This window comes from Rana temporaria, chromosome 5 (genome assembly GCF_905171775.1).
Source record: "Rana temporaria chromosome 5, aRanTem1.1, whole genome shotgun sequence".
Classification (NCBI taxonomy): Eukaryota; Metazoa; Chordata; class Amphibia; order Anura; family Ranidae; genus Rana; species Rana temporaria.
In genome coordinates, this window is record NC_053493.1 from 48,841,425 (window position 1) to 48,863,735 (window position 22,311).

Consider the following 22,311-nt stretch of genomic DNA (forward strand, 5'->3'; position numbering starts at 1 on the left):
TTTGTTCATAAGACAACGGTGTAAAGTAAAATTTGACTGCCACACAGCAGAAAGTAAATGTCTGACAGCACAACTTAATTAAAGTCCAACTGAACTTTCAACTTAAATCACACTAATTACCGTATTTATCGGCATATAACACGCACCTTAATTTTAAGAGGGAAGTTTCAGGGAAAAAATACTTGAATTTTAAAAGAAAAATAAGGGTCAGTGCCCAGCAATGCAGCCTTATCAGTGCACATCAATAGAGCCTTATCAGTGCCCATCTGCAGCCTCTCCATTGCCCATTAATGAAGCCTGATCAGTGCCCGTCTGCAACCTTGCCATTGCCCATTATTGCAGCCTGATCAGTGCCCATCTGCAACCTTGCCATTGCCCATTATTGCAGCCTGATCAGTGCCCATCTGCAGCCTTGCCATTGCCCATTTGCAGCCTCACCATTGCCCATTACTGCAGTCTGATCAGTGCTCATCTGCAGCCTTGCCCTTTTTTGCAGCCTGATCAGTGCCCATCTGCAGCCTTGCCCATCATTGCAGCCTTGCACATCATTACAGCCTAATCCGTGCCTATCTGCAGCCTTATTCGTGCCCATCTGCAGGAGCCAAGTCTCCTGTGTACTCCGCTCAGCTGATTATGTAGAGGTGGAGTTTGCATATGTGTATGTGAGTATATATATAATTTGTCATATCTGTTTCAAATTATCTACGACTAAGGCTATTGCCGAAACACGTCAGAATTATTGTTTTATTGTCACTCTGATGTACCAATAAACAACACTTCAAGGACTACAGTTTTGCCGGCTCTTTTTCTGCTGTTACATTGGAGTGTGTTGGGACACATCGAGCCTCAGCACCTGTGAGTGGACTTGGTGTATGGATTGGGTTGTCCCTGCAGAGACACACACACAAAATTTCCCCTATTTTAAGGGGGAAAAAGTGTGTGTTATATGCCAATAATAAATACGGTGCATGCCAATAATAAATACGGTGCATTCGAGAGAACCATGAATGCCAACATGTACTGTGACATGATCCCTCCCCTTCAGAGACTGGGCCGCAGGGCAGTATTCCAACATGATAACGACCCCAAACACATCTCCAAGATGACCGCTGCTTTGCTAAAGAAGCTGAGGGTAAAAGGAATGGACTGGCCAAGCATGTCTCCAGACCTAAACACTATTGAGCATCTGTGGGGCATCCTCAAATGGAAGGTGAAGGAGCGCAAGGTCTCTAACATCCACCAGCTCCGTGATGTCATTATGGAGGAATGGAAGAGGACTCCAGTGGCAACCTGTGAAGCTCTGGTGAACTCCATGCCCAAGAGGTTTAAGGCAAAGGTGGAAAATAATGGTGACCACACAAAATATTGACACTTTGGGCCCAAATTATGACATTTTCACTTAGGAGTGTACTCACTTTTGTGACAGCAAATTTACACTGTAATGCCGCGTACACACCATCACTTTATGTGATGAAAAAAAACGACATTTTCTGTGAAGTAAAAAATGACGTTTTTGAAACTTCAATTTTCAAAGACGAAGTTGCATACACACCATAGTTTTTCTCACAATGTTCTAGCAAAGCGAGGTTACATTCACCACGTTTTTCCATTGAAGCTCGCTTCATAAGTAGCTTCTGGGCATGCGCGGGTGAAAAAACGTCGTTTTAAACGACGTTTTTGCTACACACGGTCAATTTCTGTGAAGTAAAAGTTGACGTTTTGAAAAACGACACATAAAATTGAAGCATGCTTCAATTTTTTTTGGTCGTTTTTTAGAAGACATAAAACGACGTTTTCCCCCACACACGGTCATTTAAAGTGACGTTTTTAAAAACGTCATTTTTTTTCATCACATAAAGTGATGGTGTGTACGGGGCATTATACAAGCTGTACACTCACTACTTTACATTGCAGCAAAGTGTCATTTATTCAGTGTTGTCACATGAAAATATATAATAAAATAGTTACAAAAATGTGAGGGGTGTACTCACTTTTGCAAGATACTTTACTTATTTCACTTATTAAAATGCAAATTAATTTATTACTTTTTTGAAATGCATTTTCTGGATATTTTTGTTGTAATTCGGTCTCTCACTGTTAAAATAAACCTACCATTAAAATTATAGACTGATAATTTCTTTGTCAGTGGACAAACATACAAAATCAGCAGGGGATCAAATATTTTTTTCCCTCACTGTACATACTTCAACTGCATATTCAGCTGTTACAACAATGTTTTTGCTAGTTATACAATTAATGATGATGATGTTAAGCAGCGGCGGCCCGTCCATAAGGGACACAGGGGCGCCGGCCCCTAATCTCCGTGCAGTGTGGGCTTGGTATTGTTTGCCACCCCCCTCCATAAAATAGAGCACCCTAGCCGCCACTGGTGTTAAGGCCCCTTTCACACGGGCTGTCAGCTAGCCTGTCAGTTGGACCTGATCAGACCACCCAATCTTCTCTATGGAGTGACGGATGTCAGTGGACACATGTTCGCCAACACCTGCCGCCATCCGATTTGATCCGATTTTTTCCCCCCCGGAGAGCTGTGGTTGAATTCTCTGTTAACAAAATAGGGGAACTGCGAAATCACAGCACACAAAAAAGTGTACAGAGGTTACAGGAATGGAAGGGTCTAACCCTGAACCGCCCTGGGAAGCAAAGCTCCTGACAGGGGCAAGGAACTCTATGGTCTACCTAGGCTGAAGCCAGGTGGACTCCACTCCTTAGGGACCAGCCAATGCAAGTTCACCACGTACTTGGTGAGGGGATCTCCCCAAGAGAGAGGTTGGGGAGAGGTAAAAGAGCCGAAGGCCATAGAGACTCCCCCCCCCCCCCGGCATTAGGGCAGGCCCTGATAATTTGTACTCTGTGCTTAAAAAAAAAGTGCAAGTGCCCATGATAAATAAATGCAAAATAAACAAAAAGTACCATGTGCAGATATCCAAAGTAGGTCTTACAGCCGATATAAAAATTACATTGTGTATAGCCAAAAGGTCTGCCCAGGAAGTGTTTGGAAGAAAAGCAATTAGTGACATGTCCTAGTGCCAGTGATAAACACAGTGAGGCCCACCCCTGGGCCACCACTCTTTAGGACCACAACACTCGGAGCAACTTCCAGGCCTTGGCCAGACAAATGCAACTTATTCCTACCAGAAAGGCATTAGAACTTAGGGAGAATCCTGCCTTCTGACCAGGCCAGATTCAATCCATAAGGAAAAGGATCCCTCCCACCATTCCCAAATTACTACATTAGGAAAATACTAACCAGCACCCCCTCTATGCTAGGAGGCACCAGCTTTCTTCCTCCCAAAAACTGATAAGAACAGATACTACACTTGATCTAGGCCAAAATGCCAAGAAACAATGAAGAAGTGTTGAGCAGTTTGATCTCCCTGTGTTTAAAATAGCCATAAACATTTTATGGCTGATAATGAGTCTGCATATATGCTCCTTTAACGTCTATGGCTAGCAACAGAAATGTCTTCTTCAAGACCCATATTGTACTGGAGAAGCATTTATCTAGGTTAACTTGAGTCTATGTATTCAAGAGGACCTTTCTCACAGTCCCGTAATTTGGCACTATTGACACAATGATCATTAAGACTCTTCTTAATGAGCAAGCAAGACACAAATGCTTAAGATAAAGCTCTGAAGTCACAGCAATCCTTTACCTGCATGTCAACAAAAGAAAGCTCAAACACAGGTATCTGATGCACAGAAGTCACACATATTATCCCAACTGATTACATTGTTTTCCCTTTTCTTAGCACATTCCCTCTGATAATACATGTGAGGCTGAGAAGAGCTTAGCAGACTATAGATGACCAAAAAGCAAGCCAAGCTTCCAATTCTATCTCTTCTAATGTAGACTGTTTCTAAATGTAGTAGAGTGTGTTTGTTATATATATATATATATATATATATATATATATATATATATATATATATATATATATATATATATATATATATATATATATATATGTATATATATAGGTTTTTCAGCTTGTTGCCAAATTTCACCATGAGTGGGGCCCATCCTTCACTCTGAAGACTTCAAATTAAGATGCATCAGACAGGGAATTATCTCAATGAATTATCTGCCTGTCTTCAGACATTCCTAGAGTGGCTATACAGGGCCCGATCCTGGACCAAACTAAGCATCTGAGCAGTGTCTGTGAAGTTCAGGCAAAAATCTGGTTAGGTAGGTTTTTCTGAGAGGGCACTAAAGTGTGCCCTTTTTACCCCCTTTTTGTTTGCCCCTACAGGGCATTTTTACCCCCTTTTCGTTTAGGCCAATTTTCAGCTTTCAGTGCTGTTGCACTTTGAATGACAATTTCTTGGTCATGCAACACTGTACCCAAATACAATTTTTATTAAAAACATGACACAAATAGAGCTCTCTTTTTAATCACCACTGGGTTGTTTTATTTTTTGCTAAACAAGACTGAAAAGTTTGAAAAAAAATTACAAAACTTTTTTCTATAACATTTTGCAAACAGGTAATTTTTCTCCTTCACTGATGGGTGCCGATAGGCTGCACTGATGGGCACTGATGAGGTGGCACTGATGAACACTGATGAGGTGGTACTGATGAGGCGTCACTGGTGGGCACTGATGAAGCTGCACTGATTGGTGGCACTGATAGGTGGCACTGATAAAAAGGTACCGATAAGTGACACTGATAAGGCACTGATGGGCATTGATTAGCAGCACTGATATGTGGCACTGGTGGGCACTGATTAGCAGTACTGATGGGCACTGATAGGTGGCACTGGTGGGCACTGATTAGGGGCACTGAGGGAACCGATGTCCTTGTAACAGAAGTCGATTAACGACTTTCTTCCTTTTTCCTCACACTGTTGGGTTCTGTTTACTTCTGTGATCAGGTGTCATTGGCTGACAGCTGACCACATGGTAAAGGGGTGCGGTGATTGGCCCTTTACTCCAATCTGTGATCAGCCAAGTCTCAAGGAGCATGGGTGCCATGTATGCCCTCCTGGCATTTTAAGCTTGCGAAATAGCTGTGTTTTGGCTATAGCGCGGGTGGGAAGGGGTTAATGTACAAATTGGTATTTCAACTAGTCAAAAAATCTCTGTAAGGCTGGCCATACATTATACAGTACAATTGTCTTGTACAGTTTTCGTTTAGATTAACCAAAACCATATGAGGTCAAACCTAAACATTTTCAAATTGTATGCAATCAGGCAGGCTCTTGCACTACATAGTTGAAGGTAAATCTAAAGGAAATTGAAAAAGAAAATAATGTATGGCCAGCATTAAAGTTGTTGCCAATCCCTTATTTTTTATTAATTCAATTAGATAATCATTAAATTTCAATTTAAAGCAGTTGCCAGCAAAGTCACAAGATGACAACCACAATGACAAACATTCCAGTGACTGCAAAGATGGTTAATGTTTGCATTGGCCCAGTACCCCAACAATCTGAGTGCAGATTGCTGACTGTATTGTAGACTGCTGTTCTTTTGTTTTTCAATTTCATACAAAACAAATTCAGGCAGGGCCGGGCTGCCACTACTGGCCCCACAAATGCAAAAATGAAAACAGTCTAAAATTAATATTTACTACCCTTACCTCTTTTTTTTTTTCCCAATCTGACCCACCTTTCTTCTTTATTCTTTTTTACCCATTCAACCAACCGTGACATCATAATGGCAGTGTAATAAATTCTTATATCCGGTAGCCTCAACCCACCTTGTGCCTTATCTCTCATTAGCACCTCCAAACTTATACGGGGCTTTTTGTTCTGCCAAATAAACCTAAGCAATAGCGTGTTTAGTATTTTAAAATATGTATCTGGGATTGGGATCGGTAACATCTGCATCTTATATAATATTTTAGGAGGGATTTCCATTTTGAAACAGTTTATCCTGCCTATCCATGACCTTTGTCTAGAGGCTATTTTGTTTAAAGCGGGGGTTCACCCTAAAAAAAAAAAAAAAATTCTAACATTCCATCTAGCATAGTAGCGTGAGCTACAGTATGCCTTTTCTTTTTTTTTTTGCGCCGTACTCACTGTGTAATCCCGGAGATAAGTTTCAGTCTAGTAGGCGTTCCTAGTCAGAGGGGAACATGATTGACGGCCTGCTATGGCGCGTCACGCCTCACGGAAATAGCCAAAATAGGACGTGGCTCTTCACGGCGCCTGCGCAGTCAGCTCCGATGTCTGTGCGCAGGCGCCGTAAAGCGCCATGAAGAGCCGAGTCCTACTCGGGAGGCGTTACGCACAATAGCTGGCCGTCAATCATTGTCCCCTCTGACTAGGAACGCCCATTCCCCGCGGGGAGCCTGAAATTTATCTCCAGGATTAAACAGTGAGTACGGGGCCAACAAAATAAATAAAGGCATACTGTAGCTCGCACTACTATGCTTGATTTAATGGTAGAATGTTGCTATTGAGGGTGAACCACCGCTTTAAGTCGGTTTTGATGTCATTCAACAGAGGAATAAAGTTCAGCTGATAGGTGGTCTCCAATGATTATGTTATTTTAACTCCTAAGTATTTTAACTTGGTGTCCAGCCATACAAATGGGAAGTCTTGTTTGAATATTCGCTCTGCCTGTGACTTCACACTTATATTAAGGATTTCTGATATAAAAGGATTTATTTTGAAATTTGCTACCTCACTGTAGATTTTTAAGGCTTTCACAATGTTAGGGAGGGTTGTCCTAGGGCTTGTGATATAAAATCTTATAGATTACAGTACTGTATGTAAAAAAAAACACACCCCCCTTGTCCCTAGTGGTCTGCCCAGTGCCCTACATGTTCTTTTATATAATAAAAACTGTTCTTTCTGCCTGCAAACTGTAGATTGTCCATAGCAACCAAAAGTGTCCCTTTATGTCAAAAATGGTTTTAGAGCAGCTAGAAAACAGCGATAATAAATTATAATCACTTGCAGAATTGTGCGATATCGATTTGTTGGGAAATTCGTCATAAAAAAATAAAAAGTAATGACAGCGACAATTCTGCAACTGAGCAAATTTCAGTGATTTTGAGTTGATTACATTATTGAATAATTTTTATTATAATTATATTATTATTTGTTATAATTATTTATTATATTATAATTAATAATTTTGTTTTAAAAAAAAATGTCATATCGGGTTGCCTACTAGACTCTTGTTTGGACAGATTTAAGTGAGTTATTCCTAAGAATTGCAGGCCTACAGTATAAAATGCCAAATTTCCTTGCAAATAATGGTACCGCTTTCAGCAAGTAAAATCGGAAAGAATCATACCGCTAGGGAGGTTAAAATAGTTGCCAATCCCCTATTTTTTATTAATTAAATTAGATAATCAATAAATTTCAATTTAAAGCAGCTGCCAGCAAAGTCACAAGATGACAACCACAATGACAAACATTCCAGTGACTGCAAAGATGGTTAATGTTTGGAGTGACCAGTACCCCAACAATGTGAGTGCAAAAATCAACTACATTAGCTATGGCGTCATTGTTGACTGCTTTTCTCACCTCCCTATTGTTCCTTAGACCGCCCAATGTGGCCAACAGGGGTCTCTAGACATTAGCCAACATGTGGCAGCAAAAGAAAATGTCTATGGTAAGATCCTGCAAATGCTTCAGACCCACAAAAAGCCACAGAGTATCTTAAAACTGCAAAGATGAATATACATTTTAAGGACAGCCAAATACAATAGGACTTTTGCAAGAATCAGAATATTCTAATTCTTGTATGAGCCCCATCGCGACTGGTTCTCGAGATTTTCTTATAGTAGCAAAAACACAGGCAACTTATGCCAATCAACAACGGACTTTAAAAACTAAAGGGCCAAGGAGTGTCATTTGCAGTGTCAGTGGGGGAAACATAACTAAAAAAATATAAAAAAATAATGCAATAGTTACATTGTTGACTGAAGAACCAGTTTTTTACTTTTTTATTTATAGGAAGAAGCACAGATAACAGAGGGTGATAGTTCTATAAAGCCACAATGGCTATACCAGGTGTTTTACAGTAGCTGGGAGGACTCCATGCAGTTAGGTTACCATAGCACAAAAGCACATATTTTCATATACAACCTGATTTGCATAATCTCCAGATCCCTGATGATGCCGCTAACAACAAATCCGAATCATCTGTATTACAGAATGTTATTGTTGGGGCTAATTGCTCAGTGAAGCAAAGAGAATTTATAATTAATTCTGCTCTAGCACATGGTTGTCCATGTACGGGATACAAGAGATGCATTATTAAACTGTTACCATCATTTTATTGACCGACGTATAGTTACATATGGCAGACAAAATATGGTGCATTCCAGGGTTTGTACAAGTATCTTAAACAGCCAGGAAAAATATCAAACTCATTGATTTTAGTAGAGGAAGACTACAATCAAAATCGATATTTCAGGTTTTTGGTAGATGCTTGAGACACTAATATTTTATCATGTTCCCCCCCCCGAAGAGCCTGCTGCTCTTCAGTTCTTAGGCCCTATTACAAGGGGGATTCCTATTCCCTCTATTAAACCAAACAAACCACACATCAACTCATTTGACCCTCATATGAATGTCGTTTTCAACCAGGATAGTTATAGGCTCTGAAAACAGGTATATAGCTGCATTTTTTTAAGGAACAGACACAGGAGCAGATTACATGAATAAAGAGGATACTGTAAATTGTACTTAGTGAGTTAACAACCACTTTAAATAACAAAATAAAAAATTCAATGCTAAAAACATGGTCTCTTTTTCATTTCTCCCTGTCACTCATTTTCCACACCTATTTTTGGTTTTGTGGCCTTTTTAATGATTACATAGATGAATGTGTCAGTATTTTATTCATAAATCAATGTATTTGTTTTTATATATAGAGTGAGATCCCTTTCTTGCTTCTACAATTACTGTTTTTCTGAACCTGCGTCCTGAAGAAGCCCAAAGGCAAAACGCGTGGATGCATTCGGGTTCTCATCATTAATATGTATTCTTATGTATGATTTTTAATCTTTGCATTGTCCTTGTATCTTATTTCATATATGTGGTTCTCTTTTTCTATTAAACATTTATATATTTTTTTTACACACCTCTATTGTTTACTGTGCTGCTAAAAGTCCGATCAGGGCTCATACCCCCAATTTTTTCTTTAATACATTATTTACGGATGTGAGTGCCATTTTTCTATTTCTATGGTCTCGTTATCCTCATATATTGCAGTGGTACTAAGGTTGGTACTCCCAACATGTTTTGCCCTTTGGGCCTCTTCAGGGGAACAGCCACTGGTACTTTAGAATCCAGTATTTACCAATCATCTATTAATTTGGAAAAAAGCCTCAAAATAGTGTAAAACCAAGGACTTCTTTGGTGACCACAGGAGGTATAACTGGACCTGACTTAAGCTAACCATACGCTAAACTATTTTCTTATTAAATTTCCGTTAGATTTACCTTCAACTATGTAGGGCAAGGGCCTGTTTAATTGCATACAAATTAAAAGGGCTTAGGTTTGACTTAATTTTATATGGTTTTGGGATTGGGATTGTCCAAATAACTAGCACCCTGGCATAAATCATGTGGCCAATGATCTTAGGGTAGAGGTTCTAATTATTGTGAACAGCACTGGAGAAAATCTGTTAAAGCATTTTCTCAATTTTCAGTCCTTCTGTTACTTTTAATTCATTCATGTAAGCAAGTAAACATAAATATGCTAAATTAAAATAGTACTTTACCCTGTTGGGTAAATAATGCACTTACATCCACAGAATCAGTGCGCAATAATGCCTAAAATATTTACCTTTTCAGGTCCAGACTTTCATCTGGTCCCCTCCGGTTCCAGTCACAAGCCATGACAGGGGGTGGGATCTGTGCATGTGAGAAGGCACTGATTGGCTGCCTCTGTCTGCACATAAATTCTGCCCAACACTACAAATCTGTCCTAGGAAGACCAGTGCACCAGTAGCTGAAAGAAGATCAAGTTTTCAAAGTGGCACGCTTTCTTGATGCCTTTGTATTAGCTAGGAAGGGGGGCAAATACCAAAAGTTTTGCTCTTCCTTGAAGTTTAAAACGTAAGTGATCTAGTTTCACATTTAATATATATCCTGCCTCCTGTGATTTATCATCATTCACTGAGAAGTCCACTGACCATAAAAAATACATACAGTAAGGCCTGTGGGAATGCCTTGGTGATTCCTTATATCAAAATTTATTAGAGAGGTAAGTTATTCTTAAAATACACTATTACCAATATTTAGATTGACGGAGGCAAAAAGAAAAGGACTTGTTGATGATCACAGACACAGACTCGGATTTCTAGACACATGTGTCCACCTCAGAAAGCTCCACCCACCATTAGGAAACGGACCATAAGCAAGTGGAGTTTTGATTGAGGAATCCGGGGGTTACAGCTTCGATAGTGTAAAGTAATAAAGTAATAGGGGCAGATCCACATACAATTAGATGGGCGCAGCGTATGTGAGATACGCTACGCCGCTGTAACTTACTTTTGGCAGCTTTTTAATCCACAAAGAATTCGCGCCGTAAGTTACGGCGGCGTAGTGTATCTATCGTGGCGTAACAGCGCCTAATTCAAATCGGCGAGTAGGGGGGCGTGTTTCATTTAAATGAAGCGCGTCCCCACGCCGAACGAACTGCGCATGCGCCATCCCTAAATTTCCCGCCGTGCATTGCGCGAAATGACGTCGCAAGGACGTCATTGTTTAGACTTGGACGTAAATTACGTCCATCCCGCGATTCACGGACGACTTACGCAAACGAAAAAAAAAATCAAATTAAACGCGGGAACGACGGCCATACTTAACATAGCAGGTTTAACTATACGCCACCAAACAGCAGCTTTAACTATACGCCGGAAAAAGCCAACTAGAGACGACATAAAAGAATGCGACGGCCGCTTGTACATTCGTGGATCGTCGGAAATAGACAATTTGCATACTCGACGCGGAAAACGGCGTGAAAGCCACCCAGCGGACGCCGAAAAATTGCATCTTAGATCCGAAGGAGTACGAAGCCGTATGCCTGTCGGATCTAACCCAGATGCCGTCGTATCTTAATTTGAGGATTCAAAACAAAGATACGACGCGGGAAATTTGAAAGTACGCCGGTGTATCAGTAGATACGCCGGCGTACCCTCTCTGTGGATCTGCCCCATAGCCTTCAGACTTCAAAAAGAACATACTGCCATATCACATCCTTTATTATGTGCAAACCTTACCATTCTCCACATATATTTCTTGCTCCGAAGCATCTAGTTGGTTATCAGAATTCATATGCATAGCAGAAGGTGACTTAGCTCCTATTTGGGGCTAGAAAAGATAGTTAGCTTAGCTTTTACTCCTTTCAAACATAAGTCAATGAATATGTATAATTTGTACTTACCAGAGGTAAGCTAAGGGGATAGAAGCTATTCCGTACAGGTAGATCAGGAGGAAGGGGTCCCAATGTACCATCTGTCTGTACACAAGATGACAACATAAAGTACTATGGATTACTGAATTGAAATTCACACCCCATTGAAAACCACACTGAGAGAACTTTCTACTTTTATATGTTCATAATATATAGAGAAAAATAATGATTCTTTATCAAAGAAAGATTTAAATTAATTGCTCAGGCCTCCGATAGTTCTATCTTTGGTTGAGTATATGGAGTACGAAACAGAAAAGCTTGGAGCAGAGAGAGAGTTCAATATGCTAGGAAGATTTCAAATCTGGGGTTCCCAGGATATATCAGAAATGAGTGGGTTATTCAGCCCACAAGACTGAAATATTGCTTTCGACTAGACAGATCCTTTATACAGATAAGAATTGGTTTTATACAACTATATATTAAAAGTATGTAAATGCAGTGTACAATCTTTGGTATTCTGGGGTTGCCTACACCTTGATCTGGTCTGCTCGTGGATCCACAAATTCCAGAATACCTGAGAGCGATCAGATCTGGGCTACATTTTAACCTTTGTGAACAACAGGCACAGACACTGAAAAACATCACATGGAATTTTTGTCTGTGGCAAGGCAAGACAGCTTAAAAGGTTTTTTTTTAAAGGTAATTTTTTCCCTAAATAGCTTCCTTTACCTTAGTGCAGTCCTCCTTCACTTATGCTTTTAATGTCCTTATTTCTTCTGAGAAATCCTCACTTCCTGTTCTTCTGTCTGTAACTACACACAGTAATGCGAGGCTTTCTCGCTGTTGTGGAGAAAGCCTCTTGAGGGTGAAGGGGGCGAGCAGGCAAGTCAGGACACTCTCTACTTTGCAGATAGAGAAAAAAGCTGTGTTAGTGGGCGTCCTGACACTCCTGCAAGCCCCCTCCCCCCTCTGGAGGATTTCTCCACACCAGGGAGAAAGCCTTGCATTACTGTGTGGAGTTACAGACAGAAGAACAAGAAGTGAGGATTTCTCAGAAGAAATAAGGACATTTAAAAGCAAAATAAAAGGATGAGGTAAGTGAAGGAGGACTGCACTAAGGTAAAGGAAGCTATTTAGGGAAAACATTTTTTACCTTTACAAGCCCTTTAAGAATTGGTGGGATAAGCCTCGTACACACGACCGAGGAACTCGACGGGCGAAACACATTGTTTTCCTCGTTGAGTTCCTTGTTAGGCTGTCGAGGAACTCGACAAGGCAAGTTTCTCCATTCCCATCGAGGAAATAGAGAACTTGCTCTCTTTTTGGCTCGTCGAGTTTCTCGACAGTATCCTCGACGAAAATGTACACACGACCGGTTTCCTCTGCAAAAATATCTCCCAGCAAGTTTCTTGCTGGTTTTTGCCAAGAAACTCGGTCGTGTGTACGAGGCCTAAGGTGTGAAGTAGTAAAAATCAGAACACTTTCAGTTGTTAAAAATCCAATTTTTATCTCTTTCAGAATTTTATTTTAGATTTTCCTGTGCTCTGATCCTTGGCTAGATGTTTGGAACACAGATTAATGCACATGAAAAAAATTGAAGAATAACAAAAGAACTTCTAAGATCTAGAATCTAAACCCAAAGATATTACCAGATATTTACCAGCAGAGTCTCAAAGCCTTTAAATCCCCAAAATGACGCCACTGCGTAGAAACTCTTGAAATGTCCACATCGGAGCAAGTTTGCTTTTTTCAGATTTTGCACTTTTTACGGTCACTCTGACCCCAAAAGTAGGACCCTTATCAGGCAACTTTATATGAAAATTGGGCTGCTGGGCTCACTGCCCAAATTCTCCTGGGACAGGGACCTTGGGAGGAGAGATCTGGATCTATGGCATAAGTGTTTCTTAACATGATATACTGATATCCAGAATGTTATTTTGAAAGAGGTTAATCTGAAGGTACTCCCCATTGGTATTTGGTCCCGGCCCTCTATATCCCCTCTTTGTTTTCGAAGCTGCCACTTGCGAGGGTGTATGTACCATGTTTAGTGGAAATGCCCCATGATCAATGTCTTCTGGAACAGAATATTCACCTTGGTGCGCAGAGTGTCGGTTCCTCAGACACCCCACATTGCTCTTCTTAATGCTTCGGTGGATAGCATCCCTAACCACCTTCGTCTGATCCTCTTTATCTTACTGAGGACTAAAATTACTATCGCTAAATTCTGGAAGCAACCTACCATGTCTCTGACTCAAACAAAGAAAAAAGTCACATAAGAATATTGTCAGTGTTTTATAAGATATGTTTAAAAAATGTGAAAAGCCCTGGGAACCGTGGGCTAACCATATGCATGTCTGTTTGTAACGTAATGCATTTTCCATTACTGTGAGGTGTGAGTGTCTACTTTAGTCCCTGACCAGACTTGTCCTTCTTTCCTCTCTTTTCTTTGTCTCTTGAATCTCCTTGGCACTTTGGATTTCTGAATGTTCTTTAGACTGGCTTTTGCCAGAAGTGTGGCCTCTCAAGATTGTACATTTGTCTAATACTTGCTTTGGGAAGCTGTTTTTTGGATGTTTTTAGGTAGAGAATTACTCATCATTCCAGAATAATTTTAAACTCTATTCAGTTATTTTTGACTTTGTAGACTGGCAGCGGGTTTCCCCTTTTCATATTCTTTTTCTATATTTGATATTGATGATTAATGTCCTTTTGTACTACTGTTGGCTTTGCATTTATACAAACAAATACTGAAAGAAAACCCCTATATGCATTGTGAATGAATGAATGAATGAAAAACTTATAAAGCGCGGCGCATGCGAACTGAATGTTTCTTTACTATTTTTCAAATAAAATTGGGATTTATAACAACTGAAAGTCTTCTGATGCCCATCACATCAATAGCCAAGCTACATCGGAAAATAAACCCTTTAGTTTTGGGTGGACAGACCTTTAAATATACTGTATACATAGATGTATTACATACCATATAACTGACAGACACTTTATGCAGATTTATTGCCTGGCGATGGAGAGTTTGCCTCAGAAACATCTCATCTTTAATGGCATGAAAGCTTAATGACAAACAAAAACAGACATCAATGTAACAATGCTAAATGCCATGTTAAAGTAACAAACTTCATGAGTAAAGCCCTGTACACGCGGCCCAGAATCTCGTCAGGAAAAAAAATGTTGTTTTTCCTGACGAGATTCTTGGCAAGAATCTCTTGCCGGCCGAGTGTACACACACTCCATTCAAAAGAACCGTCGTTCTTTTGAATGGCGCCAACGCGGTGACGTAATCGACTATGACGAGCATGCGCTCGTCACATTGTATTACGCCATCTTGCTTCACCCTACCTATGCCTTCAAAGCTACCGTGAATGCGTAAAAGTCATTTTGAGCATGCGCGGGTTTCCACGGCGTCAGGTAAGTATACAGACGCTCGGCTTTCTCAGCAGGAAAACACTGCCGAGAATCACAATGAGAAAATAGAGAGCACGTTCTCTATTTTTCTCGTCTAGATTCTGGGCAGTTTCTTGACGAGAAACCTCAAAGCCTCGTACACACGCTCGGTTTACTCGGCAAGAAAGCTGTGCCAGCAGTTTTTTTGCTAGTTCTTGCCGAGAAAATTGTGCGTGTACGAGGCTTAAGTCAAACGATCTCAAATAAAATGTGATCCCTAGAAAACACTTTAAAATAAACCTGGGCAATTCAAATTAAGCATCACATTAAAATGTATTATCAGAGGTTACTTCCCTTAAAACCAAAAGTCAAAATAATCATTATGTCAAGATTCAGGCTGCTAAAGTTATATATAAATCATTACGTGTCTGGAGAAGCATAGTGGGGCCTGCACCTCATTTTACCTCAGCCTCGACAGAGGTCAGCAAGTCTGCTCATACCCTTAAAGCGCATCTAAACTCAAAACAAACAAAAAATAACAACAAATTGCATATGTCTACACACCCAAAGGATATATAGGCATTAGCAGTGCTAAACTCTTGTATCAATCACAGAAAGATATTAATTTTAAACACATAAAAATATATAAAACCAGCACAATGTCCTCATTATAAACAAGAATAGAAAAGTCTCTGTAGAGTAATCAGCTGTAACAAAATAACCAACAGTGCGTGGGGGAGTGTTGAATTTTTTTTAATTATAATTAAAGGAGTTGTAAATAAAAAAACATTTTTTTGCTGAAATGACTGTTTACTTCCTGATTCCGTTACGGAAGATGGTGGCGGCAGCACAGGAGAGCCAAGGGACAGATCAGCTTCGGGTGCCGACATCGCGGGCACCCTGAACAGGTAAGTGTCCATATTTTAAAAGTCAGCAGCTGCAGTATTTGTAGCTGCTGACTTTAAAAAAAAAAATAGGTCGGAACTCTGCTTTAATAGAAGCAGCTGAAGGGTCTGTGACCTGTTTATTTTAACAGATTCATGAGCACTGAGGGAAAGTGGATGTTTGCTGTTGTAGTGATTATTTACTTTTACTGTTTTAGAAATAATATATTGCAGTTTACCAGACCTTAAAAGAGGTGGCTACATTGATTTAACTGTTTTCGAGGTTCTTTGCTTTATTGTCACCTAATGACTGTCCCAATGTAGCTACATCACCCCCTCCACTGTATCTATGGAGTTCCCTATGGTAACTGGAGCGTCGGGCCGCTATGGTTGACCCGCTATGGTAGTCAACCTAGGCTGCTCTTATGATATGGACTACAAACATGTCCAAATCTTTTCATCTACATTACAAGGGGGGCAGAGCAATGGGAAGTTTACAGAATATAACTAGGAAGGAAGAAAACTTTTGCTCAGCTTACAGGAAGTGACAAGAACACTACATTTCTTGCAAGATCCACAGGTATCTGCTGTACTTGCTAAAAAAAAATCTTAGCTTTAAAAATATATAAAGCAAAAATAAAGAAATATATGGAGATCTAAGTCAAACCCAAACATTTTTTTAAAAACAATATGAATTTTATCCCTTATTCATGTGCTGTATATCCTCCCTCCCATGAAACAGAAATAAAACTGACAATTCCTGAGAGACACTATTCAGTTAAATTGCAGAATATTCAATTAGTGATCTTTGAGTGTCCACAAGGTTTCATATACCCATGGTCAGTATTAATATGCCTGGTCCTGGTCTACTTCCTAGAAATATTGCTGTGTATCCATATTAACATAAACACTGGCATGCAAGTCATGGCAGGCAACATATAAAACAATTCGGTGAATGGCAAAGAGGTCCGACACCTTTATCATGGAAAATAATTAATCAATATGTTGAACAAGTACTCTGTCACAATCTCTCATAGACTGAATTGATCAAGGATTGACTAATGTCCCACATGTAGCTTGTCCTCTATATGAATAGCCACATACGGATCTAGTTGAACAACTATTATTTGTATGCAGGAAAAGGATGATTGATGTGTGTTCACTGAATATCCATTCCTGGTAAGTAACAATGTATTTTCACAGTTGGCCACACCAAACATCAATGATTTCTCACCAAACGTTATCTATGGAGCTCTTGGATAGATAGATAGATAGATAGATAGATAGATAGATAGATAGATAGATAGATAGATAGATAGATAGATAGATAGTTACTTACGAGGAACATAGTGGACACACATACAGTATATCAGCCTTCGCTCACATATGAGAAATAGTTGTTCAAGTAGATCTGTATGTGGCTATACATATATCTATATATCTACACACACACACACATACATATATATATATATATATGACAGGTTTCTGGAGAACATTAGTCGAGCCTTGATGAATTCAGTCGGAGAGATCATAAGAAATTGTTGAACATATTGATTGATTTTTTTCCATAATAAGAAGTGTGCACCACTTTGTAATTCACCTAATTGTTTTATACTTTATTTGCTATAACTTGGTTAAAGGGGTTGTAAAGGTTCGTTTTTTATTTTCTAAATGGGTTCCTTTAAGCTAGTGCATTGTTGGTTCACTTACCTTTTCTTTCGATTTCCCTTCTAAATGTTTTTTTTTCTTTGTCTGAAATTTCTCCCTTCCTGTTTCTCCTCAGTAAGCTTGCCCCCATCATCCGAGCTGTTCTGGCTGGGGGTTAGTCAGCGTGCTCGTCACCTCCCTTGGGAACACAGCGTCTCCCTCCTGCAGGGAGACGCTGTGTTCGGGGATTGCCACATATCGGACACTTTAGACACTATTTTGGGACCATTCACATTTATACAGCGATCAGTGCTATAAAAATGCACGGATTACTGTGTAAATGTGACTGGCAGGGAAGGGGTTAACACTAGGGGTTAAATGTGTTAGCTAGGAAGGTGTTTCTAAATGTAGGGGGACTCACAAGGGGAGGAGACCGATCGGTGTTCCTCTGAACTGGGAACACACCATCGGTCTCCTCTCACCTGACAGGAGGTGGATCGGTGTGTTCTGCTGTGTTAACGGGCAATCGCGGGTGCCCAGCGGACATCGCTGTCACCGGGCACGAGCATCGGGTCCGGAGTGATGCGGTGAGCGTACAATGCAAGGAAGCTGAGGACATCATATAACAGGGGCCCGGAGGGTTCCTGCCACGTCATATTACAATGCCTCGGGTGGGAAGTGGTTAGAGTTTTTATGGTTAGTATTGCTGCCCGACAGTACTAGAATCATTGGTTCGAATCCCAACCATGACATGTTCTCCATGTACCTGCGTGTGTTTTCTCTTACGCTCCAAAGACATGATCATAGGTTAACTGGCTCCTGTTTAAATTGGCCCTAGTATGTATTTTTATGAATGCAAGTTAGGGAACTTAAATTGTAAGCTCCTTGAGGGCAGGGACTGATGTGATTATACAATAGGTAAAGTACTGCGGAAATTCTTAGTGCTACATAAGTAATTGTAATAATACATTTAATGCCCTGCCAAAAGATAGGCAACATTTCGGTTTTGGCTTCACTGAAGTCAGGGGAGTAAGGATCTGTTATTTGGTTTGATCAAGGTTCGATTGATTGCCCCTGCCTGTTTCTGGAAGTAGCTTCCAAGAGATAGAGCAGGAGATGTAATCTCTGTTATGAATATTTTTATCATACCTCAGCCAATCCCTGTAGGGAGTATCCAGCATGTGGCTGGGGAGGTGGTAAATATTTGGGAGGCCTTTCCAGAGTTTTCTTCTTCTGCAGGGAGGGCTCCACTTCTCTTGTGTCTGCTGTCCCTGGGAGGCAGCTATTGTGAGACAGGAACAGCAGTTGGGCCTCAGCTGGTGCTGATGGCCTGAAGAAGATTGCTAAAAGGATTATTGCAGGAAGGGCACTGTAGTTCTGGTTTGGAGAAGGTCTCCCTAACTGTAGAATGTCATGGGGAAGCTGGGTGGCAGTCAGCTCTTCTGACGGTGTGTGTGTAAGTCCTACTGTGGGCTTTCATATGTGTCTGCAGCTATAAGGGTTTGTGCTAGAAGATTGTCCTCATGTTGATTACAGATATAATTTTGGAGTATCCTGAACTCCTAAATCCCCTCCTGTTCAAGTTTTCTACAATAAATTCATGAAAAGTCATGCTCTAGACTGAGCCTATTTTGTCGCTGTGCATGGAACTGTGGCAGGCAGCCTCTGTACTAGCAAGGGAGAGGTGGGAATATTTATAGATTATTTCCCTTTTAAGGTCGTTTACAGCACTTTTACACTAACACTACAGATACATTTAAAAAAAAAAACTGTACATTAACCATACAATATAATAGCGCACAGCCTGTCCAACTGACTGCTAGAATGTGATTATCTTCTCTACACTTCACCAGATACTCCATTCCCCACCTAAGCACAGTACAAAAAACACGGTTTAAGTTCCAAGTTTGTCTGGTCTGCACTTTCACAGGACTGATTGCCTTCATCTGACAGGCCTAGCAATTGGCCACTCAAGCATGTACTGCTGGATTGTGTAAGAAAGTGGAGAGAGTCAGAAGTGTTTTATATAATGGATAAGTGGATTCTTACAGTGCCATGGAAAAGCATTCGTACCCCAGGAAATTTTCCACATTTTGTCATGTAACAACCAAAAAACTTAAATGTATTTTATTGGGATTTTATGTGATAGACCAACACAAAGTGGCACATAATTGTGAAGTGGAAGGAAAATGATAAATGTTTTTCAAAATGTAATACTTTGTCAATAGTACAGTATATATTTTGAAGTCAATACTTTGTAGAACCACCTTTCACTGCAATTACAGCTGCAAGTCTTTTTTGGGGATGTCTCTACCAGTTTTGCACATCTAGAGAGTGACATTTTTGCCCATTCTTCTTTGCAAAATTGCTCAAGCTCTATCAGATTGGATGGAGAGCGTCTGTGAACAGCAATTTTCAAGTCTTTCCACGGAGTCTCAATTGGATTTAGGTCTGGACTTTGACTGGGCCATTTTAACACATGGATATGCTTTGATCTAAACCATTCTATTGTAGCTCTGGTTGTATGTTTAAGATTTTTGTCCTGCTGGAAGGTGAACCTCAGCACCAGTCTCAAGTCTTTTGCAGACTCTAACAGGTTTTCTTCTAAGATTGCCCTGTATTTGGCTCCATCCATCTTCCCATCAACTCTGACCAGCTTCCCTGTCTCCGCTAAAGAAAAGCATCCCCACAACATGATGCTGCTACTTCCATGTTTCACGGTGGGGATGGTGTGTTCAGGGTGATGTGCAATGTTAGCTTTCCACCACACATAGCGTTTTGCTTTTAGGTCAAAAAGTAAAATTTTGGTCTCATCTGACCAGAGGACCTTCTTCCACATGTTTGCTGTGTCCCCCACATGGCTTCTCAAAAACTGCAAACAGGACTTCTTATGGTTTTCTTTCATTTCTTTCAACAATGGCTTTCTTCTTGTCACTCTTCCATAAAGGCCAGAGTTGTGGAGTGCACGACTAATAGTTGTCCTGTGGAGAGATTCTCCCACCTGAGCTGTGGATCTCTGCAGCTCCTCCAGAGTTATCATGGGCCTCTTGGCTGCTTCTCTGATTAATGCTCTCCTTGCCCGACCTGTCAGTTTAGGTGGACGGCCATGTGTTGGTAGGTTTGCAGTTGTGTCATACTCTTCCCATTTTCGGATTATGGATTGAATAGTGCTCCGTGAGGTATTCAAAGCTTGAGATATGTTTTTATAACCTAAGCCAGCTTTAAATTTCTCTACAATTTTATCCCTGACCTGTCTGGTGTGTTCCTTGCCCTTCGTGTTCACCAAGGTTCTCTAACAAACCTTTAAGGGCTTCACAGAACAGCTGTATTTATACTGAGATTAAATTATACACAGGTGGACTCTATTTACTAATTAGGTGACTTCTGAAGGCAATTGGTTCCACTAGATTTTAGTTAGGGGTATCAGAGTAAAGGGGGCTGAATACAAATGCACGCCACACTTTTCATATTTTTTTGGTAAAACATTTGGAAAAACAATTATCATTTTCCATCCACTTTGTGTTGGTCTATCACATAAAATCCCAATTAAATTCATTTAAATTTTGTAACATGACAAAATATGGAAAATTTCAAGGGGTATGAATAATTTTTCAAGGCAGTGTAATTGCAGTAATTATATACTTCCCTGCCTGTTCAAAATTTATATTTTCTCCCCACTCCCCATGACTATGGAGAACAGAGGACATCTCAGACTTTAATTGTACAAATCAAACATAACATTGGCTGACCACCCGTAAAGGTATCCTTAAAAAGAATGTCAATATAAAATAAATGGTAAATATCTCAACAGTTTTGAATTAAATTAGAAGCCATTTTTCATAATCTTTAGTTTTTATACCTTTTTTGTGTTACATTTAGGGGCCAGGATATGTAAAGATAGACCATTTATAGCAGTGAAAAAGACAAAGAGAAGTAAAAAAAAAAGGACTTTAAACATGTATTTTAGAAACAGCATCCTTGAGTTGACACAACTGAACAATGTTTAATAAAGTCAAAGATAGTGAAAGGGAAAATATGACTCAAAGCGCAAACAGGCAAATCGCAGTCTATGAAATGAGAGGCAGATAAAGGACAACATACACCCTCTGGCTTATCACACAGCAGCCACAAATCATAAAGCTGTCTCTACTTATCTTTCTTCTCTCTTACTAGCTGGGGCCATACCATAAGGATGCAATTGTAGTTAATGAGCAGTCGCATCAGGCCCAAGTGTAATAATGAGTCAGTCATTTCTAATCTGAAAAACGAGGCCTCACATTCAGCCTATTCATCCTTGAAGCAAACAAGTGGCTGTGGTCTTTACAACCGCCACTTGTGTTGTGGAGATGGCGATACATAGCATCTAAATTCTCTGTGGAGCGCCCTGGAAAAAAAATTGGTTTTCTGATATGCAACCAGTTATTTTTTCTCATCAGTTCTGCCTAAACTTTACCATTCGCTAGTAAGGCTGGCAATGACAGCGCCAAGCCAACAGTGATGTGCCAGATGTTGGGAGAAGGCAGCAGAGCTATTTTTTGCATATTGCTTACAGCTGATGGATCTTGACAGTCGAACTGTACTCTAAATTGTATTACCTTTTTAATTATTATGTTAAGTGAAATTTTTCTGTCTAGCCCTCACATCAGCAACCAGCAGAATTCGGTGTGTTGGCTAGTTACACCATTATCATATCTCCGGGAGAGCCATAAGCTTTGGCTCTAATAAGAGTAATAGCAATGTTGTTTCATTGCTGGGCTAAAATACCAAGGGTTTGTGCTTGTAAAGCTTGTAAAGCCTCATACACACGATCGGACTTCCATCTGACTTTTCCATGGATTTTGGTGCGAAGGGCGTTGTCCGTGAACTTGGTATGCATACACATGGCAGGACTCTTTCAGCCAACTTTCACCAAATCACGTGTTTTTTCTGCTCTTTACCGCCACCCTTTGGGCAACTTCTGCTATTGTTGTCTGATCTTTAGCATTGGTTCTGAGCATGCGTGTTTGTACTTTAGACTTTAGTCCGATGGACTT

General features: G+C 40.2%; 1 protein-coding gene and 1 non-coding gene across 2 annotated transcripts in view; both read right to left on the reverse strand.

Annotated features, from left to right (window-relative positions):
• C5H10orf67 (chromosome 5 C10orf67 homolog) overlaps positions 1–22,311 on the reverse strand; it is a 202,036-nt gene that overhangs the window by 10,018 nt on the left and 169,707 nt on the right. Inside the window, exons 16-18 of the mRNA XM_040352514.1 lie at positions 14,326–14,413; positions 11,373–11,447; positions 11,209–11,299 (exon numbers count right to left, since the gene is read on the reverse strand). Coding sequence (XP_040208448.1) covers positions 11,209–11,299; positions 11,373–11,447; positions 14,326–14,413 — 254 coding nt within the window. The remainder of the gene's footprint in view (positions 1–11,208; positions 11,300–11,372; positions 11,448–14,325; positions 14,414–22,311) is intronic.
• Positions 3,171–3,368, reverse strand: LOC120942195. Its single transcript, XR_005749955.1, has one exon. It is a non-coding gene; the product is annotated as a U2 spliceosomal RNA (small nuclear RNA).